General features: G+C 40.3%; 1 protein-coding gene and 1 long non-coding RNA gene across 6 annotated transcripts in view; one reads left to right on the forward strand and one right to left on the reverse strand.

The window, feature by feature from the left end:
• Nucleotides 1-40: 40 nt before the first annotated feature.
• Nucleotides 41-26,709, reverse strand: part of LOC115576876 (multidrug resistance-associated protein 4-like) — a 32,270-nt gene continuing 5,601 nt past the window's right edge. The window contains exons 6-31 of one of the 2 annotated variants that reach the window (XM_030409481.1): nucleotides 24,837-25,000; nucleotides 23,174-23,299; nucleotides 22,018-22,267; nucleotides 21,131-21,253; nucleotides 20,366-20,455; nucleotides 20,040-20,231; nucleotides 16,822-16,916; nucleotides 16,378-16,464; nucleotides 15,769-15,865; nucleotides 12,967-13,158; nucleotides 12,634-12,771; nucleotides 12,466-12,503; nucleotides 12,239-12,342; nucleotides 11,993-12,139; nucleotides 11,599-11,678; nucleotides 11,113-11,263; nucleotides 10,907-11,026; nucleotides 10,713-10,823; nucleotides 10,442-10,542; nucleotides 10,038-10,229; nucleotides 9,785-9,940; nucleotides 9,283-9,372; nucleotides 8,345-8,517; nucleotides 8,033-8,138; nucleotides 990-1,124; nucleotides 41-907 (exon numbers count right to left, since the gene is read on the reverse strand). In XM_030409481.1, coding sequence (XP_030265341.1) covers nucleotides 818-907; nucleotides 990-1,124; nucleotides 8,033-8,138; nucleotides 8,345-8,517; nucleotides 9,283-9,372; nucleotides 9,785-9,940; nucleotides 10,038-10,229; nucleotides 10,442-10,542; nucleotides 10,713-10,823; nucleotides 10,907-11,026; nucleotides 11,113-11,263; nucleotides 11,599-11,678; nucleotides 11,993-12,139; nucleotides 12,239-12,342; nucleotides 12,466-12,503; nucleotides 12,634-12,771; nucleotides 12,967-13,158; nucleotides 15,769-15,865; nucleotides 16,378-16,464; nucleotides 16,822-16,916; nucleotides 20,040-20,231; nucleotides 20,366-20,455; nucleotides 21,131-21,253; nucleotides 22,018-22,267; nucleotides 23,174-23,299; nucleotides 24,837-25,000 — 3,348 coding nt within the window. In that variant the 3' untranslated portion in view covers nucleotides 41-817. Of the gene's footprint in view, nucleotides 908-988; nucleotides 1,125-6,835; nucleotides 6,940-8,032; nucleotides 8,139-8,344; nucleotides 8,518-9,282; nucleotides 9,373-9,784; nucleotides 9,941-10,037; nucleotides 10,230-10,441; nucleotides 10,543-10,712; nucleotides 10,824-10,906; nucleotides 11,027-11,112; nucleotides 11,264-11,598; nucleotides 11,679-11,992; nucleotides 12,140-12,238; nucleotides 12,343-12,465; nucleotides 12,504-12,633; nucleotides 12,772-12,966; nucleotides 13,159-15,768; nucleotides 15,866-16,377; nucleotides 16,465-16,821; nucleotides 16,917-20,039; nucleotides 20,232-20,365; nucleotides 20,456-21,130; nucleotides 21,254-22,017; nucleotides 22,268-23,173; nucleotides 23,300-24,836; nucleotides 25,001-26,709 lie in introns of those variants that run through there. The other variant, XR_003982959.1, reaches the window with a different exon arrangement.
• LOC115576879 (uncharacterized) lies at nucleotides 1,707-3,747 on the forward strand. 4 transcript variants are annotated; one of them, XR_003982963.1, is made up of 4 exons: nucleotides 1,707-1,790; nucleotides 2,624-2,782; nucleotides 3,098-3,199; nucleotides 3,602-3,747. It is a non-coding gene; the product is annotated as an uncharacterized LOC115576879 (long non-coding RNA). The 4 variants fall into 4 exon arrangements; XR_003982961.1 differs by having other exon boundaries at nucleotides 3,605-3,747; XR_003982962.1 differs by having other exon boundaries at nucleotides 2,624-2,772.

Consider the following 26,709-nt stretch of genomic DNA (forward strand, 5'->3'; position numbering starts at 1 on the left):
GCCCATCAGGAACAATATCAAACCACAAGGTAACTTCCTCTCAGAGGCAGATTTGTAGATGTTTATGCAGCATCTGACAAACAGTAGAGTACAAACTGGAAACAGTATTAACATGAAAGATAGTCATGACGCATTCAAACAGCAAAAAACAAAACAAATGAGTGCTAAATAATTTCAACAGGGATTGAACACACTCCAGCTGTGTTCACATTGCAGCCTGATCATCTTCACTGTCAGTGTTGGCGATATAAAAAGGATCTTCTTCTGGAACACGTTCGGAGATCAACATACAAAAACAGACTTTTACTGAGGGCGCACAACCTGTGCAGCGCTGCTGTAGAATTTGGTAATCATTAGTCCTGTGCAGCAGTGCTACCTGTTTATACAAACAAAGGCCACTTTGGATACACATTTACACTATCAACAAGTTAAATTAACACATGTGCAACCTGAAATAAGGCACTTAGGTTTTTTTTTTTTTTAACAATTATGCAGCCATTTAAAAGCAATTTCTCCAAGGCATGTGTTTACTGAGCAGCAGTTGCTTAACATACGACAAATATGAAATATATATTGATCTATGTCAACAGTTTTTACAGTAGTGATTCCAAGCTGTGTCAGCTTGAGAGAAACGACAGCATAATGTGCGTACAGTTGGATCGGCCACAGTGAGGCCGGATCCTGTCCTCCGTCTTTATCTCCTCCCTAGCTGCACTGGTGGAGGCCCTTCTGTCCAGGCCTGGTGTGCTGACACCAGAGGCTGGAGGGGCGCAGTATGAGCCCAGACACTTCCTGAAGAGTCTCAGCCTCCCTCAGCTCACAGAGCCGTCTCGAAGATAACCAAGTTACCGTCCGCTGTTTCTGCGTGTCCGTTTGAGATGTTGGGACGGCTTCTGCCCTCGTAGGCCTGAAAAGACAGCGTTTATTAAAAAAAAAAATCACATTCAATCAAAAGAAAAGGTTTTCATAAAAGGTTATGTGAACCTTACCTCTTTAGCTGCCTCTAGCAGAGCTGCAGCCTCCTGTTTGCCGGTCTGCTGCACCATTTTATAAAAGATGCCGTCTTTATCTTTGAGCAGGGTGTAAGGCTCATCATAGGCGTGAATTTTCCCTGCATCTAGAACCTGCAGACAAAATCAAAGTTTACAATTGTTAATTGTTGATTCATTCTGAGATGATGATGTAATGTCATTGCTTACTACATCTTGAAAATTTTGTTGATTAAAGAGGATCATCTGCCACCGCAACACAGATATTAAGATATTTTAAAAAGATTAAAATCACAGTAAATCTGCTCATATTGAGAACAGCTCTAATTTTATTTTTAAAAAAAGAACAAAAGAAAAATATATTTTATGTCCCCAAAGTAATATATAAATATTGTAAAAAGTAGGAAGTCATACTTGAGTACTTGAGTTAACACATCGTGGCGGGCTTGGTAGAAAGAAAGTCACGAGACAGACCTAAAAGTGCATAGCAGATCCTGTGCCACTTCCACAGCACAGCTCCAAGACCGCGGATTTGTATCTAATGTCAATCAAATGCTAGCATCACCAACATTTGATGAACGCCATTACCCGCTATTTCATATTCGGCCATGGTGGTACACGCTAATGCCAATTTAATAAATACATCCTTAGAACATAACACGCCTCATAAAGCAAATAAATTGGTGTTTTCGCTTCATATCACGTGTTCACATGACGTCACACACCTGCGCACTCCGCCATTACGTCGCCATAAGCGAGACGTGTGTTGCCGAGCTGGAGCTCAAAACGCTTGTAAACAAGGTAAGAAGAAAACATCATGTTTCAGGGGAAATGCGAAACTTTCTATGCACATTTATGGATCGTGCCAAACATATTTTCGTGTGTTCGGTGCACATGCGGAAGAAACATAGTAGCACTGTGAAGCTAACGCAGGCCTAACTTGAAGAAGTTGCTGCGCACACACACACACACACACACACAGAGCGGGCAGCAGGAGTGAGTTCAAGGTGAAACTCTGCGGACACGTTTCATATAATTGATCAGTGAAATGCTTCTTACTGTGAGTAAACCTTCGGTCCCGCCTGTCTGTCTCACCCACAGTCGGTGTGTTTACACAGACAGACATCACCTCGTTTTAATGACCGTGAAACGTGACAGCATCATGTATGATGAAATGCACTCGTGCATGTTTAGAAAGACAAACAACTAAACTCCGCCCCTCTAATCAGCTGCGTGACTGTCTGAATGTCTTCACAGCAACAGAGGAAGGAGTGACAGGCAACAGACTGGTTGTTTCAGTTTTAATACATTCAACATTTTTATGCAAAGTTCGCTCCTTTACTTGTTACTTTACAGCACTTGCATAAATATTTTCGGACCAAAAATGATTCTAGAGAACAGTTAACTGTTAATTCAATCTGGGGATAATATATTCATGGCTTTAATGCAAGGAAGTCTAATTTCACACTTTTTAATGAGACTACAAACTTGGCTACAGACAGAAGCCCTGATCATTTTAACCCTGTTATATGATAACCCACTTAAAACTTACTGAAATGACAATTCATTTTTTAAAGGCCTATTATTTTTTAAACATGTGACGTCCCTGTTGATCTGTCTGCTTCACTTCTCAGTGCCTTCCAGGAGAACCAGGAAGCAGTGGGCCGTCCTAAGCAGACCACACCTTAGGGTGTGGCTTCATTGATAAAACGCCGCCTCAGTCAGTCTGCTCTCTCTCTCTGGTGGCTGAGCAGCTGACTGCTGCTATGGCCTACAACCTGCTGTAGTTTGATGTTTGTTTCTTTATATACATAGACACATGCACACAAACACACTACATTTGACGCAACACACACCCACGTTATGTTCCTTTTCGGTTGGTTAGTTAAATAAACACTGAAATATTCTTAGAGCTCTGTGTGTCTTCTCTCTTTGTTTCAACCTGAGAGCCAGGGTTGTAACAAACAAAACAATGATTACAATTCAGGACTAAACATTCAAAGGCTGCCAGTGATGATTATTTTCATTCCTAATATGTGCTTTATTTTCCTCAAATTCAATGTTTCAAAGACTGAAACTTTTACATGTTTAATTTGTCTCCCTTTAAGAGATGTGTCAACGTCACCGCCATATTGGATGTGGCAGCTCTGCCCCGTGATCTAATACAAGTCAACGGAGTGAATTTTATAAAGCTTCTTCTACAAAGTGCTGTAAGTTAATGCTTCTCATTTACACATTCACACACATACCAATATATTTGGGAAACAGATAGGAGCCAAAAACAATGGATGTAACATTCTGATGTATGTATTTTTACAAGTGTTAACAGCTACCAATATATGTAACTGTATGTATAGCTGCTCCCATTCAAAGTCAAGAATATGCAGAACAATAGTAGTTGTAGTAATAATAATAGTAATAATAAAAACTGCATATATGTTGCATATTTATAGTAGCAGTTTGCTTCAACTTTACTTTTTTTTACCATTAAATGTTATTGTATACATGATCATATTTTATAATCTTCTGTCATGGAGTTTATCACAGTTAAATATTTAATATGGACTCTAATATGAACAACTCTTGACCCTGTTTCTTCTCTCCTCTGTCAGCAGCTGCTGCTCATGAGGGAAATGTCTCTCTCTGCAGATGAAGTCATCAAGGAGTTTGCTGTAGACCTGCTCAGTCTGGAACGTGTCATGAGATGACTTCTGTTTGCAATTATGAAAATAACAAATAAAGATTGATTGAAACATGATGTGATGCAATGAGCAAGTTTCATGATGCTGCAAAGACTTCATCCTGCTCTGATGACTCACAACATCTTTAAATCTGTGTCACATCCTCGCATAAAAGTTCACTTGCTGATGGTTCATTTTCCCATAACGCCCTGCTTCCATCTCTGAGAAACCCCGGGGAGGGGACGCAGCCCCCCCCCCCTCGGCTCCAGGCAGGACGAGGCAGGAGTCGAACCTGCACAAGCACCTCTGTGGTGACTACAAGCCAGGAACAGACCCACCGCACTACCAGTCCACCGAGCACTTCAACTTCTTCTCTGGGCGCTTTTCATTCTGTACTTCAAACTTCACTGAGTTTTATAAGACTCAAACCCAAACCAAGTCAAGACTCAAACCCACAACCTCAGAACTGCTGACCAAGCCTCTATCAGCCTGAGCTACTGGATCTGACTGATGCTCTTCGTTTCTTTCACAATTCACTCTTTTGAACCTCAACACTAGAAAATCAATCAAGACTCAAACCCATGACTTTCAGTCTTCACAGCATCGCTGCATCTTCCTGAGCTGGAAATAAACTTCTGTTTCTGGGAGTATTCCACTCCTTGTTTTGGACATCAGGTTTAAAAATCACCTCAACTACCCAGGGCTTGAACCTGCAACCTCAGACCTGCTAACCAGGCTTCTATCAGTCTGAGCTACTGGATCTGACTGATGGGTTTTGTTTCTTTCACATTTCACTCTTTTGAACATCAACATTAAAAAAAAATATCAATCAAGACTCAAACCCTGCTGAGCGTACAGGATCCAACAACCAAACAGCCTCTAGAGGTTTTCACTTCTCCTTCCGTGCAGTAACTTTACAAAGAGTCAGGAGCTTTTGCCTCTTTTATTGGAAGAGCAGTTTTTAAAACTCAGACAGACTCAAGGATCGAACCTACAACCTCAGAACATCATTACAGCACTCTAACCCAAAGAGCTACCTTGACATTTACTTTGTGAGAGTTTGGTTGGATTCAATTAGCGCCCGCACAGTGGAGACCCAGGGCCACCAACAGACTGGCGCTGCTGATGACAGATAGTCTTCGTTTAGCTGTAAGAGTCTTTTAGAGGTTTTCACACATTCTTCCGAGCAGCAAGAGTCAGGAGCTTTTGACTCTTTATTTAAAGAGAGGTTTTCAAAACTAGACTGACCAAAGAATCAAACCCTCATTCTGAGAACTTTATGACAGTGCGCTAATCCACTGAGCTACCTGGACATGAACTTTTACCCTTCCTGAGCTATAATGATTCACAGAGTGAAGTCTTTTACTCGTTTTGAGCAACAACTTTATGAAGGGTTTTATTTGAAAAGTGCGTTTCAAAACTCAGCCTGACTCAAGGATTGAACCTAGAATCTCACAACTTTATGACAGCCCTCCAACCCACTGAGCTACCTGGGGAGAATGTGGTTGAACTCAATTAAAGCCCCAACAGTGGAAGACAGACGGCCACCAAGAGACTGGCACCACCATATTCATTAGCTGGTGTTCAGGAGAACCATGAGTTTGTTTAGCCAGTCGTAGTGATATTCAGATTTGTTCTGTGCAAAGTAAGTCATTTTTATTGAGAACCAAAGAGTTCTATAATGAGAAGATTTGCAGGGTGAGGGAGAATGAAAACTCGAAAAGTGTTGACATAGTGTAAAGAGACTGTGTATTAAACATTATCTTACTTGCATTGTATAACAGGGTTTCCTACTGACTTTTTACACTACCTTTTAGAAGGTATTGTTCCTTTGGAGCTGTGTTTGAAAAAAAAAATCAGTACAGAAGTACTTTACATTGGATTATTTAAACACTGTCATACAGCTCAGCCCTAATACATTTTCTTCCAGAGCTAACTGTCCACAGAAACTTTCAGAAAAAGAACTTGTGAATAAAACTATTGGAGACAATGCCCATGAGAACTGTACTCTTTTGAGGTTGCCATCTCTACTCATAGGTGACGTTGTTCCTGAAAATGATGATGCATGGTCTGAGATTCTGGACCTTAAAGACACTGTGGAACTTTTGGCATCCTCCACCTTTTCAGATAAAAGCTTGTGTTAACCTTGATGCCAAAATAAGTGAACACAGGAAGCAGTTAGTAAATGTGTTTCCAGGCCTGAATCAAATGTTTCACTGGACACTCTGGGCTCTTCTGTCAAACAAGTGATTGAGAAGAAATGTAGAAATCTGAGCAGTGTATCTCTGGCCACAACTGCATACATACATGGAACAAGATACACCAAGGGAAGGGTTGTATCAATTGGAAGCATTTGTGGACTTTCTGACTTTTGTAAGATTGTCCATGTGTTGCTTGTATGCAACAAGCTATTCTTTCTTCTGGAATCTTTCTCAGCCTGGTATTTGGAGCACGTCAGGTGTTACCAAGTCTACAAGAAAGACCTAAAGAGCTGAACCACTACATTCCATTGTCAGCATACACTGTGCCAGGTCGACTCGTGGTTTCACCGAAGGCATTTCTTGTACATTAAGGTAATGTTTTGGAACTATTTTTTTTTTTCCCTTGAGTTAAAATGAAAGCAAGAAAATGCATGAGATGGCTTCGTTTTTTACAGTTAGACCATCAGCTTGCAGCTGCTGTCTCCTCTTTAACAATAAAAGGTAAGTATAGTTAAGTAATACATGATATTCATAAAATTATACCTGCAGATTACACTTAGGACACACTGCTCACCTGAGAAGCAAATGTGCACCACAGTTCTTTTCATTTTAGTGCACACACAGCCTTCTTGAGCAGCATGGCTCTTGTGTGTCTTGCTGCAGCAACTCGTCATCACACTGCATCCTCGTGTTTATCATTGGAAATATAATACTACTTTATTTTACGATGGCCATTTGCAAGCTTGATCCATCAGCTGGTTTTAACAGCAAATGGAACTCACTTTGTTCTGTGGCCCTTGTAGATGCCATCATATTAACATTACTACAAGAACAAATAAAGATGGTAGGATATTTTTGCTTTCTTTGACATCTTGTGTAGGCCACAGATTATGAAAAAACATTCGCTCAGGGGATGAAAGTTGATGATGAGGTTGTGATGGTGAAAGACGGAGAAGACACTGACCCGTCAGTGGTCCTGGAAGAAAGAGTGATCCTGCCTGATCTGAAGGACATCCTGCATGCCATTGCTGTGCTGATGGGTCTTCATACATAGACCATCCAAAGGAACTAAGGTACACATTCTAAGTCATTCAGAAGATCCTGATGTACACAGGTGCAACACTTGTGCATGGTTTAAAAAACAATAGCTGCAGATAACCTTTTAAGGTTGTGTTCAGATGCCTCAGAGTGTTTAAAACTTTACATATTGAAGTTCAAACCAGTTTCAAATTAGTTTTTTTATTTACATCATTTCAATTAGATTTTGCTAAGCATGATTTTGAATGATTAGGTCAAACAGCCAATCTGAAATAGGATTTTAAGTCTGAACAACTGGAAATGGAGTGAAATAATGTGCAAATTTAAATCTGTTGCACTAAGAGAAGTATTACAACTGGCCAAATTACTGTGTTGAAAAAATAAATCTTGGACAAGTTCAATAAACTATTTAATTCATATGAACACACTTTTAGTTGAACTAATAGATTTGCAAATTCAAACAACTATCCAAAGAAGTTGAATCAATTAAATAATCCAAGTCAGTTTAACTGAAATAAAAGGTTTAAACAACTCAGCATTTTAGTTCAAACACCCAAAGGAGTTCAATCAATTATCAATTTAAAGTCAACCAAACTAATGCAGAGGTTTACACAACAGGTTAACATACCAGGAAGTCATGTTAGAATGACACATTTTGTTTTTTCACTTAATTCAAAATTTTAAGGCAGCCCTTTCACTCGTGTTTTTAAGTTGAAACCTGAAAATTAGATTTTACAGTGTAGAGAGGGAGAGAGGGAGGAAGGGAGAGAGAGGTAGAGGTGGAGAGAGAGAGGGAGGGGTAGATAGAGAGGTAGAGAGATAGGGAGAGGGAGGTAGAGAGAGGGAGAGAGGTAGGGGTAGGTTGAGAGAGGGAGGTAGACAGAAATAAGAGATCGAGGTGGACAGAGAGAGGGAGGGAGGGGCAGGTAGAGGGAGGGAGGGGGAGAATGGGGGAGAGGTAGTTAAAGAGAGCGCAGGGGAGGTAGTTAGATAGAGGGAGAGAGTTAGAGGTAGAGGGGGAGGTAGAGGTAGTTAGAGAGAGGGAGAGGTAGTTAGAGAGAGGGAGACAGAGAGAGGGAGAGGTAGATAGCGAGAGGGAGAGGGAGATTGCCAGCGGACTCACCAGTATCCTGTCGCTGTCTATGATGGTGTTTAGACGATGAGCGATGGTCAGAACAGTACATTCTCTGAACTTGTCCCGTATTGTTTTCTGGATCAGCTGATCCGTCCTGCAGGGACACAGCACAGACATACATACATACATTAAGTACACAGTTATTTAAAATCAATGACCTAAAGTATATCACAAGTCATCATGTCGGTGTGGGTCATATTTTCTTCTCTAGCAAGGTTAAAGATGGAAAAACCACACAGTATTACTGCAGCCATTTTCTGTTCAGTACTACGACTGCCAGCGAGGCTGAGTCAACAGTACCTGGGGTCCACGTTGGCTGTGGCCTCGTCGATGATGAGGATGCGGTTCTTCCTCAGGACAGCTCTGGCCAGACACACCAGCTGCCTCTGGCCCACGCTGAAGTTGGAGCCTGACTCGGCAAGAACCGTCTCCAATTTACCGGGCAGCTCCTCCACCGCAGACTTAAGCTGGACCTGCAGGGAACATGGACACAGAGATTATCACAGTGCTGAAGCCTCTATCAGGCAGTCTCTGCTGCTGCTTGATTAATAGGAGCAAGACGTGAAGGAAGACAAATGAGCAGTCTAAATACTTGTGCAATTATTGATTAGTTGGCTAAACTTATTAATATATATATAATTTGCAGTGAAATGTAAGACAAGTTAACATCTGTGTGTCTAAAATGGATTTACCATTTCATTCACCCAATGAAAGTGCCGTTCTAATAGTCAGCCACATTTAAGTTGGAATCTTTTAATGTGAAATTCTTTTCAATAAATGTTTTGGGTTTTTTTTTTTTGTAAGGAGCATAAAAATTATGACTCAGTCATTTAAGACTGACTGATGATTTCAAATGGCTTACACGCTATTTTCAGAAATTTCTTTGCCATTTATAGATTCAATTTTGACAACATACAGCATCATGGGACATCAAACACTGTTGAAAATCAATGAGCAGGACTGTTGCATGGTCACAGTGCTTTTATTTGCTGGATTAACCAAAACAGACACGCTTTTCTTATGTGGTTTTCAAGTGAATTTACTGTAAACAAAACATCTATTGAGGCTCCAGATTAGATAATTTTCTGCACATGGCTAATCACCACTTGTATCTGTACTACTGAAGGATAGGAGTCAAGGGTTGTTTTTGTCTTCAGCTTATTAATGTTTGTTTTTTTATTAGTTAATACATTTTCGATCGTGCATCTGTACTCCTCATTGTCTCGTGCGTTTCTGACCTCTTGCAGAGCGTTCCACAGTTCTTCGTCAGTGTGTTGATTAAAAGGATCCAAGTTTTTCCTCATGGTGCCTGTGAACAGCACTGGGTCCTAGAAAAAACAAGAGGGAGGCAGAGGTTACTCTACAGACCAGTGTAGTATTTCTAAAGTTAAAGTGACATATTTGGTGGTGATAAAGAGTAAGTAACACTGATTAACAACACTGCAGGACTATCTAAAAGCACCAGTTGGTCGAAATAAGTCTGATTAAATTTGTTTTTCCAAAATGGATTATCCAAGTACGACATTTTCAGAAGTTTCCCCTCTTTATTTTTGATCAGAAACCACTTGCCTTCAATGAGGGATTTTCTGTATTTCTACATGTTTGTTACGTCCTGGATTGGTGGCCAACTTGTCAGTTGAATTAATGGCATAAAGCATACATAAAGTATATAGTATAAAAAGAGCCTATAAATAGTCGAGTTTTTAAATGCACGTTAAGTAGAGGTGGTCTCATGCTTACCTGTGGGATGATGGACATCTTCTGGCGCAGGTCATGGAGGCCGATCTCTGAGGTCAGAACACCATCGATGTAGATCTTCCCCTGAGGCTCTGCCAGGCGGAACAGAGCTGAGACCAGAGAGCTTTTCCCAGCACCGGTCCGACCAACAATACCAACCTGACACAGGAGAGATGAATATAAATCTATCAGCTCAGGTTAAATATTGAGTGAAATTAACCATATTTTGTCCTGTGAAGACATTAAGATGCCCCACCTTCTCTTTGGGTCGGAACATGGCTTTCATGCTCTGCAACACCAGCGGTCCGCCATCACTGTAGGAGAAGCTAACGCGGTCAAAGGTCACCAGGCCTTTGCTTGGCCAATCAGGAGGAGGGCGTTTCTGGGTTTCCCAGGGTGCCTCACTCTCCAGTTCAGTGTACTCCACCACTCTCTCCACTGAGGTCATCTGAAGACAGAAGAGATGTCACATTCTTTTAATTATGATTGAATTATCATTCTTCGTTAATTTCTAAAACGTAAACATATTTTTTACATAGCGAGTTGAGGTAAATCAGTTTTGAGGAAAGACTTCTCACCATGCATGCCTGAAGAACTGCACAACTTTGATTTTATTTACTACTTGTATTCAGCTGAACAAAGACAAGAGAGACATCTTACCATGTTCTCCACCTCTGCACTCTGTCTAACACCCCACTGGAACATGCCCATCAGTGTGACGGAGTAGGATAGAGCCAACCCAACAGAGCCAGCGTCCAGTTCTGACAGAAGAGGGGAAAAAGATGTATAATTGAAATACAACATTCTTGCTTGATTTCTGTACAATATCCCTAGCATCAACATCTAATATTCCATAAAATATTACTATTATTCATGTCTAGTGTTTGAACAATTCTGCCTCTGATGTTAAAAGATTAGAAATCTCTCTCACGGTCTCTGAGCAGCAGGCAGCCAAAAGTGGTGATGGTCACAAAGATGGAGCAGATGCCATCAAGACGGAGAGCAAACCAACGAGAGGTGGTCAGGAACAGGAACCAGGACTCTGTTCAGGGTGAGAAAAAATGTTATTGAAACTGGAGAGCTCATAAGGATGAACGGTGAATGTGAAAGAGCTGAGGCTGAGACCTGAGTGCAAGTCCTGATGGGCGTCAAACATTTTCTGGAACCTCTGCTCTGCTCCGAAGGCTCGGATCGTCCACAGGCCCTGAAGAGACGAGGACAGGTGGGAGAAGACTGGACTCCGAGCTGCAGGAAGATCAACACATATTATGTACATGATACAGATACAGAAGAGCCTTGATACACACACTGCTGAACTGTGTGACACTCACTGGTGGACTCTAGACGCTTGATATCTCTGGAGGTCTGCAGGAAGTAGCGACGCAGGTAGATGAAGAAGAGAAGGAGGGGGAGCACAGGGATGAGGATCCAGGGGATCACCGACACCGACACAGCGATCACACCGAGAATCTGCAGGAACACCTGCTCAGAGGGAAAAAATGAAATCAGATTACTGTTTGACATACAAGTGTTGAGCTGTGAATTTTAACTGGGTAATGTGTTACTCAGTGCTGCTCCAGGGCACATACATCTGAGCTGATAACTAAGTGACAGGAGACAAGTAAGAAATAGTGATTGTGGCAACACTTTAGCATATACGCTGCCCCCTTTGTTTTGAGTGTGAATTCGACAAGATGCCTATTCTTACATATCTTCTTGAACTAAACCATATGCCTATTTCAGGAATGTGGCTCTCTGGGGATTAGGATTCATCAAGTTTCTAGCTGCTGTGGCATTGGTGTGAGATCTCTCCTTACAGCAGTGAAGTCCACAAAAGTCCACGGCATGTTAGAATCCAGCTGGCCAATGTCCTTTGAAAACCTGTTCAGGACTCTTCCTAAGATGAGACAGAAAACAGTATAGAAAATATCATACCGTGGAAATTTACACTTTGCAACAAAAGATTTAGTTTGATGAAGAATCTTTGAGCGATTTTTTGCTTAGAGGGCCTTTCGGTAAGATAAACATCTCAAAAGAGGAGAGCAACTTCAGAGAAATACATCTACAATACGATTGGAACTAAAGTCTAAGACCTAAAAGACTAGTAACATCATTTTCTATCACATCTATCTGCATTCCTTCAACCAACTAATGCCCAAAATGTGATCAATATGTGATTAATAATTGAAGTTAATGTTTAAATATGCTCACCGATAGGGTTGATGTCAAAGAAGCGAACGGGTGTTTTGAGTATGGTGTTGAACATGCGGTTGTGCAGAGACTGTGCACACCTCACCAGCACGTGAAAGAACAGCAAATTCCTGATGAAGCCAAAAATTATGACGGATAAAGTCAAACCTGTAAAAAGCAGACAGCAGAACATTTACTTTTATTTAAATTCAGTGCAGGAGACAACACATTGAGCAATGGGAATGAAAATGTGTGTTTTCAGATTACCTCCGTAGATGCCCAGGTAGAAGCCTAAGTTCAGCTCTTCGGTGGCGTTTTGACTGTTATGGATGACGGTGCTGTTACTGGTCAGCTTCTCTTGCGCATCAGCCCTGACCAGTGGAAATATTATAAAGTTACACAAAAAATCTGAAGAAATCGGAGATCTGGAATATACAAATACTGTGGATTAATGTGCGCAATACAATTTGTTGTTTTTAGTCCTCTATACTTACCAGTAAGCCAGCCACCAGTCCTGCACGATGTATGCAACCTGGAAGATGAAAAGGAATGAGCAGTAGGTCTTTATGTGTGCCAGACTTTTTAAAAAATGTTCTTACTGAGCCAGCACGTACAAAGTGACATAACATTCATTAGTGCTCTGGACTGAGCTTCTTACGTACCTGAGCCAGAAGGTTGATCAGCACGACGAAGAGCAGAACAAAAATGTTGGCTCCAGCTCTCAGGTATTTCACATACAGACTCACTCCGATGGTTCCTTGAGCCCGGCTCTCCTCTGCTACTGTCTGCACCGTCTCTGCCTGTGTGGACAACCCCAGGTTAACTCAGAGTTTACACACAAGAAAAATTTAATTACATTATCAAACAACAAGGGATCAATTGATTTAACTTCCAGTAAATGAACACGCAGGGTATTCAAAATGTGCCAAAGTAAATGTCACACCAAGTCTTAGGATGTGGGTGGGACAAACAAACAGAGGATATGATGCACGAACCGGTAACTGGTCTCCATCTTTGACTGAGTGCACAGATGAGGCCACAGAGTTCTGTGACAGAGTTCGTCTCCTGGCGACGATGTCCTGAGGAGGCGGCTGCTGCTCCTCCTCTTCCTCCTTCTTCAGCAACGAGGTGAAGTCCACTCCAGACTGCTGCAGCTCTGTATACGTCCCCTTTGCCACCATGTGACCCTGACAAGAGCACGTGGTGTGTAAACACAGAGCATCCACACACTATTTCATCATGTACTATATACACAAACTTTGTGTGTGAGAAAGACATTTCATTATACAGACATCTTGTAACACTAACAGCCTGAAGTCCTGTTAGCGATCTGAAGGGGCTTTAATGTTCATTCTGTTGCAAAGAACACCATTTTGTCTCATTCTTCTACTCTACCAACAAAAATAGTAGTTGGTCTTGAGGGTGATATGGTTAGTGCAAGGATGACCATTGGACCTGAAGGTGGAGCCAGAGGAAAGCTGATGGACTACAATAAAGTGACATTACCATCCTCCCATGTGGTACCAAACATTGATTAATTTCTGAGAGATCTTATTGTTTATCTTTGAATTGTCTCCAGGGTGCACTTGGAGCCTGGTATACCACCAGCTACTGAGAAATGTAGTTAAACTAGTAAAGCCGCTTCTTGTAGCGGCATTACTAGTTTAATCAAATAGCTTTTCAGTGGCTTACATCTTTTATTGACCAAGTCGTTTTTTCAAACATCTCTGAAGCTCAGCGCAGCGGAGCTTTCTGCTGCGGTCTGAAATAAAAGGATCAGTCAGTGGCGCCACTGCCATACACGGTCGTGTATGTGGAGCCGACAAGCACTTCCATATGACAGTGACATCACGGACCAATCCTTGGGCTGATGCCTACAACATCTCTGCTGCAAGGGGAATACAGACAGGTGAGCTTGAGTGAGTTACGTTACTTGATGGAAAGATGGCGGAGGGTGAGGAGGATGGAGACAAATTGATCCCGAGAGAAAAAGACAAACTTAGATAATAAACAAATACAGTAACGTTACATATAGGAGGAAAGAGGTGGGGAAATGAGGGAACAGAGAAACGGTTGAAAAGTTTACATTACTATGAATTGTTACTTATGTGATTTTCAACCAGCAAAGGGTACAACAAAAACGCAATTTCTACAAAACCAAAGTATGGTGGTTAGTCAAAATTATTAGCTTAAAATGTATGTAGATATAGTTACTAGTACAGAGTGGGCCTAATAAAATATACCTATACTTTTGAAACTGCCAGTTGTATGAGATACTGGTAGATGGATAGAGTACTTTACTTTAGTGTTACAACCACTTGACATAAATCAAATACAAAAACAATGAGGTAGGTAAATTAAACAAATACAATTAAAGGCTGAATTATATACAATAACTAAATAGACTAACTCAAATATAAAATATAAATATAAAAGCTGAAACTAGAATACAGACTAGAGAAACTTAACGATACTATAACTATAATATACTATTTGCTGAGTATACACTGTTTAATCATGTTAATATGCTAAAGTTGTTTCAATATATATATTTATTAAAAAATAGCTTTGATGTAGCTAAACTGTAGCTTAGCTTGCTACATTTCTCTGGGTGGTAGCTTCGGTGTAGTGAAGCTTAATTTAATGTAGAGTAACTGGTAGCTTAGCTCACTACACTTTCAAAGTAGCTTGCCCAACACTGCCGCTTAAGCTGTTACAGCTGCAAGCGCCCTGAAAGGAAATGTGTTGTTTCTCAACGGGACCTTCCTTGTGATAGAAAGGATAAATACATAAATAAAATGATTCTTGTGACCCTGAGGCAGCTGGTGGAGTGGATTTCAATGACTAAATTGGATAAATGGTCAATACATTCAGCCTCTCTATAAATTGGCACCCATTATGCTCTGCTTTATGTTTTAATCATTATATTAGTTGGTTGATTTCCATATTGTTTCCAACTTGTCATTAAGTTTCCTTTATGTCCTGTTGTGTTAAACATGTTTTACTTGTTATAACAGTCGAGCAAAATGACAATAAAAGCGCCCATCTTCCTATAGCTTTGCCTGATACCACCACGTGCAGCAGCAACACTGAGCTACTAGTGTGAGCAGAATCCAATGCATCCGGAGCAGCAGCTGATGGACCTGCAGTTTGGGGAGCGCTGCAAATTTAAACCACACATACCACTTTCGGCAGCTGCCTCAGGGCAAACATACAAAGTCCTCCTTGCTAAGAAGAGCATCCATAGAAAATCATTGCCATAAAAAACAGCCACTTTTTAAACGAGCCTGCTACTCATCACAGTACTTTGTATCTTTTTTCTGATTCAGGAAACTGAGTTTTTATTCTTTTAAAGTTTTTTTATTTAATTCTTATTTTACCAGGAATATTACCATCGAGATTCTAAATCTCTTTTACAAGGGAGTCCTTGCCAAGACAATAGCATAAGAACCTTTACATTAATCAAACAACTTATCATGGCACTTATCGTGTTTCTATGTTTACATGTTATGATATGATATAAATTACTGGCTTCAGTATGCACAACAAAGTATTTTCTATTGTATTCCAAATCTCTGTATATGACTCATGCGGCAGGAATGGACCATTCATAGATCTAATTTGTAGACAGAGAATTAATTTTGAATGAACGACTGCCACATCATCTCTTAAACCACTTGTATATGTACTAAAGAACTAATCGGGCTCTAGCAGGTGGGCCATTGTGTTAGAGAGTTAAACAAACAATTATGTGGTAATAGTGTAAATACTGCTCATGGAGCACATGAAGGACCAACCTCTTTGAGCACCAGAATCTGGTCAACTGCCTTCAGGTACTGCAGCTGGTGTGTAACCAGGATACGAGGCTTGTTCCTCAGAAGGCCACAGATGCACCTGAAACACAGATGAGAAGATCGTGTCAGGTTTATCACTAACATATATCATATATTATGTTAGAGTTGGACACAGTAATTCTATTTGGGATTTGTTTTTCTTTCTGTGTGCCTTCCTATTCCATTTCACTAGAGAGCAACAGGAAGAGTAGGACCAGTTTCAATTGTCTGCCTGACACCAGCAGCACCGCACCTCTTCCTGACTCAGGCTTAGTTCTTTCAAACAATGGAAACCTTTTCTTGATCTTCATTATGATACAATACAGATACACTTCCACCCCTTTTTTTACGGGAACTTTCTCCTGCACTGATGTAATGCCGAAGGATTTCTTTGAAGCTTTCTACCAGGGGGTGTTGACCAGAACAATTCAGGATTTTGCTGTTTGGTAGGTCAAATATATCCTTCCTGCTGCAGTTTAACAGCGCGAGACCCCAAACTGCTGAGAATTGAGATAGACGGGGGATATAAGGTCCTATAAGATGAGAAGAAGAGTTCATGGCTGAGATGCTTACTGATCAAAGAGGTGTCTCCCAACTTCAGCATCCACAGCACTTAAAGGATCGTCCAGGAGGTAGATGTCTGCATCTTGATACACAGCCCTGACAATACATAAACAATTTTGTTAGCCAGCATGTAGCAACTACATCTTTTACAAAGTTCACAAACTTGGTTTTCTTGCTTGCTGCTAATGCTTGCCTTTGAAACACCGGATCAATCTATTCTCTTGGAGCATGCTGTTGGCATCAAGTGTTGTATTATGTAGCACTCCATCAATATTTGTTTGATAGGGATTGATGTAGTTCTACCATTTTAGGTCGTACTTTTCCTCCCGAAAGGAGGTTACACTGTAACTTATCATCTTACTGTTACACTGGCGATATGCAGCTGTACTAACAAATTCTGTGATTTAATTTCACTTAAAAAAAGAATAATCATAATTTGGAATGAGCTCTGACCTCGCCAGGTTGACGCGAGCTTTCTGTCCTCCACTGAGTGTGGCCCCTCTGTCCCCGATCAGCGTCAGGTCTCCATCAGGGAGCAGCTCCATGTCCTGCACAAACAGATAGCATGATACCATCATCATGCGACTGAAACTTCACAATAATATATAAATACATACATATTCAGAGTAGACATGAATGATGTGACACAGCAGTGTCATACAATCCGGCTGCCTTGCAATGTTATGAGGTAGAACATCAGGGGCTGTCGGAGACCTTCTAATGATCTTAACATGTCTGAACATGTACAGACAAAGAATGAACGTGCCATAACATGCTTTTACAGAATGGGGCGTTCAGGATATTTTTTACCTCTGCCTGAAGAAGGAATGGATGTTAATCATTTCATCCGTAGATATCCTCTAATTAAAACTTTTAGACACACTCATTATATAGTTATAATGATTTATGTTTTGAGTCAATTTTCAAGTCAAACTTTTGCTGGGCCACCTTCTTAAAAATGTGTATCCTCTGCTTTTTCTCCATTTTAGATGAATGAAAACAGAACATTAGATAAAATAAAGACACAGGGAAATCTAATTTTAGGCTTAAAAGGAATTGTGTTGATAATGTGTTTCAAAATCTGTCACAAACTGTATAAAAACACAGACAACCTGTTAAATGTACACATGGGCAAGAAAACACGTTTTTCTGGTAAAAAGTAACCTGACGATAACTGATGCAAGTGGGTGAAAATACAATAAAAGAGTCAGCAGTTAAACATTATACTGCTGCATATAAAAGGACAGTTTATGGACTACAGATAAGTAATACATTAAAACGAGATAACTGGAAAAGACTGCCATGATAGAAGACGATAATTGTGTTCGGTCTGTGACAGAGCAGAGTATACATAGTTCAGACACGTGTTTTATTAGGATAATTTATTTGAATTCTGCCAATTACAAGTGGACAAAGTCACAGGAATCTCAAGTAACTCATTTACTGTACACAGCCTGAGCAACCTCTCCTGCAGTGATCGTGACACTTATGTGCAATCATCTGCTCATCTGCTGTCAGACATGTGAGACAGCAGAAGTGTCTCACGCCGTCACATGTGCAGTTGAGTCATAGTTCTCCATAAATTTAGTTTAGACAGACATGAAGAGCTGAAAGAAATTCAGCAGCAACAAATGGCACCACATTAATATTTTAAGCCACAAAACAGCACGAGGAAAGTTAATAACCAACAGTCTTCAGTTAGGACTCTGCTGTGGACTCCTTTTGTGTGTCCTCTAACATTCAGTAACAGTTTACTATAGGCAGAAAGATAATGCTGCTTCTGTCTGAGGGTCATTTTTGTCATGTCACTGCAGTCCATGGTTGAGGAATGACTGAAACAGCACCTAATCAGCTTGTTTTCAGAGCTCTTGTGTTTTATCTTTGGTATTTTATGAACTGATTGCTCCTTTTCCTGCTTTTTTTCTTTTTTCCTAGAAACCATCAGCTGGTTTGTTTATCTCACATCTACAGATTCATAGCCTCAGCTTCTAACAGCTATCCATGTATCAACATGCACCAGTTTAAAGCCCCTAAAAAATGATTCTAAATCTTAAATATCTGTTCTTTACATGACATCCAGGGATATATCAGCATAAAGGATGATGTTATAAGTAAGTTAGGTGCCTACATGTACACAAGTTTTCCTTGCTGTAATGAGTCCTCTTCATACTTGCTCATATGCTTCCAATAGAATTAATAAGGGAAAATCCTGGTTGTGGGGCTCACACGGAGTCTCAATAAGTTTCGTAAGTAAACAAACACGTTTGTGAGCCATGGTGTTGAAGAGGAAGGACCACACCAGCTTCTAACTGGACCTAAGCGATGGTTACAGGTATTTTTTCACATTGTATAATGATCTGCAACTAATTGGCTATCCCCTCTGCAAAGCTGATCTTAATGGCCAACTTTCGCCGATCCGAGTTTGCTTAGTCACTCCTTTAATTGAGGTAAACAGGTAAAGGAAAAACATTTCCTTCCTTAACCAGGAAAGCTATGGTGGGCTGTTTTTCTGACTAGTCTGTGGCAATTGCCGATAGAAAGCTCTACTACGCTACGCAAGATTTGACTGTATCGAAATAAGATATCCAATACGTAGATGGATACTATAGATAGTAATACTCACAGAGCAGATATGTTTGCTATAGTAGGAATATTACATTACTTTCTTTCAGCTGGACTTAAAAAAAAAATCAGCCCATATGTTTAATCAGAACTGTGTGGGTGTGGTTTGATAAGATTTACAGTAGCCTGGCCAGCACCATACACAAACAACTCCACACATTTCAACACAATTCAATTGATATGATTTCTGCTGGGATGTAGCCAACATCACATTTGTCCAACTGAGCCCTGCATTCCAACCCAGCAAGGAGAAACAAAAATGCAGAAATCTCTCTTGTGAGATGACTACAAATGTTCTAAAGTCATCTAATCACAATGAAAAAAACACACGTGCCAACCGCTCAGTTAATATCACTAACACGGATACAAGTCACAAAAACACCAGATCATCACTGGATTACAAAGCCTAAAAGGATCTGCTCAGGCTAATGTATCCAAACACAAGGAAGAATCACCTCCTTATCTATCAGATGTGAGAAAGAATCACCATTCCTACAGGAGCCCACTGTGGTCAAAATACAGCATTTACATTAGGGCCTTTGACACTAATCTAAGCCCTAGACTAAGACCATTCTTAGAAGTGTTTAAGCCCCATGCTAAAAAAACTTTCACACTGACACATTCCAATTTGGGCTATCCCCTACTTTTGCTGGGACGGGCTAGCCCTACTCTGCAGCAGGTTAGCCACGAGAATGTGGAATTATTCCCTTAAATTGAATAAACACTTGGCTAAAGGTGCTGGTGTTGTGCTTGGTGCTACTTTTACTTCACATAATCATTACTTTTTCTAGCTGCTATGATTTCATTATGCAGTAATAAATATTCTGGCATTGTTACTACTATAATAATCCAATGTTTGTTAAATCCAGGATTATCAGAGTAGTTAATGTTACATATATCACTGAGAGCCAGGACACAAAGTCACTACTTTGTCGGACAAACAATTTCATAACCTTTTTTGTTTATGTAATGAGTCAGACAGTCTGCTGCAATGTGTACTTATTGCACTGCAACATGTAATAACAAGTAATGATTAAACTCTCTCTCACCCTCTTCAGCGCGCAGGCTTTGATGACTCGCTCGTACTTCTGGGGGTTCAGCTCTTTCCCAAACAGGATGTTACTACGGATGGTTCCAGGGAACACCCAGGGCTGTTGGGCCGCATAGGTCAGCTGACCTTTGACCTTTAGTACCCCCTTTTCATCAGGCAGCTCTCCCAGAATGGAGCTAAGCAGTGACGACTGGACGGAGGTAAAGCAAGTTATGACATTAGCTGGCTGAAATATGCCCATAAACGACTGAACTTAATTGTCTTACACAAATCACAGCTAGCCGCTTTCTGACTCTGAAATTACGGCATGAGGAGGTAACTGACCTTTCCAGCTCCCACCGGTCCAATTACAGCCACCAGCTGATTTGAGTTCAGAGAGAGGGAGATGTTCTGCAGAGACGGAGCATCCAGACTCTGCAGGAGGTTCAAAACACATTTTTATTTAGAATATAATAATAAAGACCCTGAAGTGATGCAGTTACTGTCTGTAAAGACGAGGAAATGTTTTGTTTATTTTTCTTTTTGGTTTATGTTTACTGAAATAATAATACAGCTGCACAGTGCACAGATGGCATGGACACAGCACTGCAAGAAAACTCAATTTGAAGTATTCCTGTATATGTTGCAGATATATTAGACATTTATCTACATAGAGTTGAGTTGCACTCAGGGGCAATTTCCATCATATTATCAGTTAAATGAAAATAGATATTTCTACTTTTAAACCTAATGCCCTGCCCCCTACATGGTCACTTTACACTTAGGTTGTAGCAAAGTCAATTTGTTTTTCAATTCAAAACTTTATTTCTGACCCTCACTTCATTAGTAGGCTATCTCGCCAGTGTTTTCTAGGCTTTGATGTGTACCAAGAGATGCTCGACCTAAGGCTGATCAATCTATATAAATATAATACAGTAATTTTAATTTCTTTTTCAATGGCATTCTGTGAAAATTCTACATCAGGCTAATATCCAAGGAGCAAAACAGTGGGCAGTACAAGGTTAAAGACGATATTTTGATTGGTTTAACCTCGTGAACTGTTTCTGGGTGAACTTGGCTCTATATGCCAGTGAACACAAGGTAACTTACCTTGTCCCAGTAGCATGTCAGGTCCTGGATCTCCACTGAGGCGTCCTCATTCTTATCTGGATTCTTCGTATCCTCTGGCAGTGCAGGGCTATTTTTTTCCATCTCATTCAGCAACAAGAACTCCTTAACCATAAAAAAGGGTGATGATAGCATTACAGAGCTGGACCAACAGGGTGACTGTGAGATCAGCAAAAGCAAAACAATATTTATACTGCTGCTTTCATTGAAGACCAGGCAAGAAAACCAACTAAAGGCTAGTATATCAACTTTAAGTCCTCTAAGACTCCATCTTATAAGAAAATCATGTTTGTAGATTAATTTTACATGTAAATACTGTTTTCTCCCATAATAAATTTACAACCTTCTACAAACTTAGTGACTTTAAATATTCTGCAACAAATATCTAAATCAACACATGCTGCTTATTATCCTTAGAACACATTTCTGCCTAAGCCAGTGATAACAGGCAATTGGTGAAACTTAGAATACACGTACACAGTCACAAAACATGGACAAACTTAAAAAAATATTATATTTGTACAGCTTTTTTACATGATTTCTTTTTAAGGGAACACATGATATGAAGGGCAGTGAGTTTGTTTGGCATGACAAACTTGTTGAAATGGTGGCGTCAACATGCCTGCATGAAGGAACCATTATTTACAGTGATTTTAGAAATACATTAAAGCTGTGCCATCTCAAGTCCAAGTAGGAGCAGGGTCTCTAGACTTAAATGCATCTCTCACAATCGACTCTTAAAAAAAGAGCAGCACACTTTATGACGCCCACGGCTGGTACTGCAAACTATGCTGTTTTAGAAATACAAAAAAATACATTGAACATAATGAAATCCCAATACTAAAGCACTAAGCATAAAATCAGCATACCTGAATCCTGCGGATGCTAACACGGCACTCAAACAGCTTCTCAATGGCACTTGGGAAGAAGAGTGTAACGGTGAGTCGCACAGCAGTGTACAGTGACACTGTCACGAACACACGACTGGCTGTGATGGGATTTCCCAGAAGGACGTAGATTGTGAAGGTGATGAACACAATGATCTTGCTGGCGCAGAAGAAGGAGGCCATGTTTAGGCCTCGTAGGTAGGAACTCTTCATGATCTTGGATATCTCTTTGCTGAGACAACAGAGAGAGATCCAATTACATGACCAGATATGATACAGTACATACATAGAGGTTAGAGTGTGAAAAATCAGCCACAAGCACGTGTTTAACTGTAATAACAGTCGGTGTCTTTCTTTAGTGATTAGATTAAGAAGATGCCTAGTTGATAGGGGTGGGCGTGCTCCAAACCCTGAATGGCAACATGTCGGGTGGGTGTTGTTTCCACTCCATTTCATTCAGGCACTCAGAGCGGCACATGTCACTGCACTGTGCAGCGGGACAACAAAGCAGCACGTGTCCAAGCACCAGCTTAAACATTACAGATTAATATACCAGTTAAACTGGATACAACCATCTCACAGCTGTATGCCTCTGACAACCAGTAGAGTTTCAGTTTACAGTTTACTCATGGAATATATCAAGTGAGGACTTGAGAGGAATTTATTAAAATGCATGACACTGACGTGTGCAATTCCAGTGAGAAACATGTGGTCTTCACTTAGAGGCTATTTTTACAGAGGAGCATTGAAGACGGAGAGCTTTGTCACATGAAGCGCTGTATCAGAAAAAGCAATGAGCTGTTTGTCTAATTAGTGTGTAAGTTCATTGAGAGTAGCTGAGTAATTTGCAGCTGCTCACGGCATTTTTCAGAGCTGATGGCGAGACGGCAAACACTATTATCACCTATTTGGCTACAAATGTTTCCTGAAATTCTTGTAGCTGTTTTAGAAATATCAGATACAGCTGTAAGGAGGAGGGATTTTTTTTACGACAGGAAATAACTAGGGCAAGCCTCTAAAGTACGTTGATAAACCTGATACATTTAACAGATTTGATTTGAGAGACCTTTCCTCTTCACATGCTTTCTTTGATCTTTAAATATTCTCACTGACAACAAGTATCCCTTCATGTTTTTACCTTCTGACCTCAGAGACCAAAGCAGCGAAGGGTTTCTCCCAGGCGTACATCTTAATGATCCTAATTCCAGACACCACCTCATTCATTGTGCGGATCCTGTTGTCAGTCAGAGCAGCTGTTTTACTCCTGGAGAGAAAAGTGGAACATTTCAGTTGGCTTCAACACTGCATAAATTATGAAAAAAAAAAGAGAAGCATTTTGACACAAAAAATGTGCACTGCTTCCTGCACAGTTTGAATTTGATGTGAATGATGAAGAGCTGCCTAAGGCTATTGACGTTGAAGTTATATGTAGTTTGAAGGTTAAACAACTGGAGCGACAGTTTCAGTGTGTAATCAGACACGTACAGCCTGTACTTGTCTTTGTTTTGAGCTGAAGACATAAACTGACTGAGATTTATAACCACATTACTTGACCTGTTACAGTACTGTCTACACATGCAGTTCATTAAACATCAAAACAAGCAAAAATTCTATAAATGGACCAACAGGAAAAAAGTTCAAGTTCAACTTTTTTTTTTTTTGTCCCTGGAGGGCAATTACAGCAAGGCATACTACAGTACATGAAAGAACAAGACATAGAGTAGGGGGAGGGGAGGTGCACTGAGTCAAGCCTGAGAGTCTAACAACAACAATCGTCACAGGTGTCTCACCTTCACAGTGTGTGGGTGTGACTAAGAAAATTATTCAACTTCACAAGCTGTAGCAGCGACATCTATAAAGTACACAGCACATTGAATATGTAGTAGTAGAATATGACCATATAATTAACAAGGGTAGAGTTCAGAGAGAGCAGACCGGTTAATCAGATTATCAACATCACTTTCAGACAATACATAACTTTATAGGTGAGTTTGATGGTTAAGTCAACTCCATCACACACTCAAGCTCTCTTTTTGCCTTGTATATTTAGCAGTATAGGCCTCCCTGATGCAATAAGATTTGTGCTGCTAAGCCCAATCATAGTGTGTTGAGCACAGCACTTGACACAGCAACGGCTATCACGGCACTGGCCATTGAAGATGATGGTTTAAATGAGTGCAGTGGTGCCATTATTATGTTGTGTCTGGAGGGGTCTACGCCTCAGTCTTTTACACATTTATATAATGTACTAATGAATGAAGCTTTATCAATGATTTGATGACTATTGAAGAAATCTTCAAGATTTTTGATGATCAATTAATAGGTTTGAGTACATTTTTAAGGGAAAAAAGGGAACATTTTCTGATTCCAGCTTAACTGTGAATATTTTCTTTGGGTTGTGGACAAAACAAGAGGAACATTTGAGGACAGCATGTTATAGACCAAACGACTAACCAATTAGAATAATTGACATATTAATGAAGGATAAGCATAATCGTTAGTTACAGCTCAATTGATAAATAATGAAACACTCTCCACTCTGAGATTTCCACCAACATGATGTCAAAAAGTTAGCGAGTTGGAGCTGAAAAAAAAATCTGCAAGTGACAGTCATGATAGCTGGGAAAATAAAAGTCTTTCACTTCTGCTCGGGTTTAAAAACCATTGTTTCAAAAATTACCATGACTTTAGTGGAAAATCTGCCCCTGTTATCACTGCAAACTACATGCACTCTTAAATGGGAGAGCAACAGTAAGTAAGGGGGCGGGGGACCACACATAGCTTGAGTCGAATTGTGTTACCTGAACTTAGAAAACAGCCTTCCGAACATGGTTTGCACAGGCATCAGGAACATAAGCACGACCATGCCTGCCAAGCATGATGGACCGATTTCCACCCACAGCAGCCCCACCACCGCAGCTGCCTGGAGAGGCCCCACCCACAGGAAGTGGAGGAAGATCGTCACCTGTTAAAGAGAATTCACCCTGAATAATTTGTAACATTATCAGAAAAGCACACACAAGCAGGACAAAACTATCTGTCAGTCACATTTTAGTCACGGAGTGATCATCAAGGTTGTTCTGAAGAAACATGTGTGATCATCTCCAATCATTTAATTCTGGGGAGTTTTTAAAGAAAGGGGGAGTCACTTGACAGTTAGTTACAAAAGACTTTAATCTAACCCAGCATGAAAGCATGGGCATGGTCTAATTAACAGCCCCACTGCCAAGAAACAAAATGCCCTCAAGAAACTTGAGAGTTCACAGCAGGTTCTGATTAAAACGAAACTCAAACGCAGACAAATTGGATTTGGTGCTTTGCGCTAGGAGAGACATGCCTGTGAACAGTCAGGGCAGCACTGGCGTGAGACACTGAAACCACACACTCCTGATAGTAAAATAAATCACACCAATCAACACATTTCATCTTGCAGCTGTCATCATGCCTCAAAGGATTCATGAGTGGTGACTTGCAAAATGAGGTCAATTGCGCATTCTTGAATTTACATCACTAGACTACACTCCCTTTTTTCACTGAGCAAAAAACATGATACAGTAACCAGCCAAAGTAGATTCTGAATCATCCAGGTGGGAAGGATTTCTAAAATAATACGTCATAGAAGTCATGAAATACTCTTTAATCCGGATTACAAAACAGTTACTTCAGCCAATTCAATTCACAAGAGAGAAATTGTTGGGAAAAACCTTCAGCTTGGATTATATTAGTGTAGCAAATGTTGTTTTTTTTTTTTTTAAATGCGCAGTGCGAGATAATAGAAACATAATACAACTAAAACACAAGTCACACGGACTCATGGGCCCAGCAGCAGGTAGAGGTGAAGATGGTGTTGATACAGCAGCTCTCTCTATAGGACACCGAGGTAAAGCCAGCTAAAATCACAGCAAGTATCTTGTCAAGAGACAGGGAAGGTTGCTCAATGGATTGGATTTGTATGACGCTTTTCAAGACACCCAAAGCTCTCTTACAGGGTTCCAGGTTCCATTCATTCACACACAGTCATACACAATCAATTGTGTCAATTTGATCTCTGTAGAATAAAAACAATGAAAATTTCAATCAATTTTACCCTTTTATAACCAACCTTGAGACTCATTTTTACAAGTCAAATATCAAGAATTGGGCATGCTTTCAAGCTTTTCCATCCTGTTACAACAAAGTATTTCGGTATGTAAACCCATGTTTTTATCTTAACTTAATACGTTGTCTTCGGTTAGCCTCAAACGCACGGTTCAAAACAAAACAAACTGAGCGCACAAGTGTAGTCATGCAGAGTGTCAAGCGAGGCTTGAGTGGAGTCATTTTCATTTCAGGCGACAGGTACAAGCAATTAGGCTCTCGGAGCTATTTAGTCAGATAGTGATTCTATTATAATAGCCGAGCAGTTACAATTTCAAGCAGTTTCAAACACTTAATCCAAAATCCAAGCACTTTTCAAATCTTGAAGACACTCTTTCAAAATTCGGTTGTTTCAAGGATTTTCGACATCCATAGGAGGCTCAATCCTTTATGTGCGATGTATAACCCTTTCTTCCGAATTTTTCCTTGCAACTTCCTTTTACTGGACATTTTTGTAATTGCACTCATTTTGTCAAGTTTTCCTACAGAGTCTACAGTGCTATAAAGGTTAGGTGGCAGTGAAGTGGTTGCCTTCAG

The sequence above is a fragment of the Sparus aurata genome, chromosome 24 (assembly GCF_900880675.1).
Source record: "Sparus aurata chromosome 24, fSpaAur1.1, whole genome shotgun sequence".
NCBI classification, from domain to species: Eukaryota; Metazoa; Chordata; class Actinopteri; order Spariformes; family Sparidae; genus Sparus; species Sparus aurata.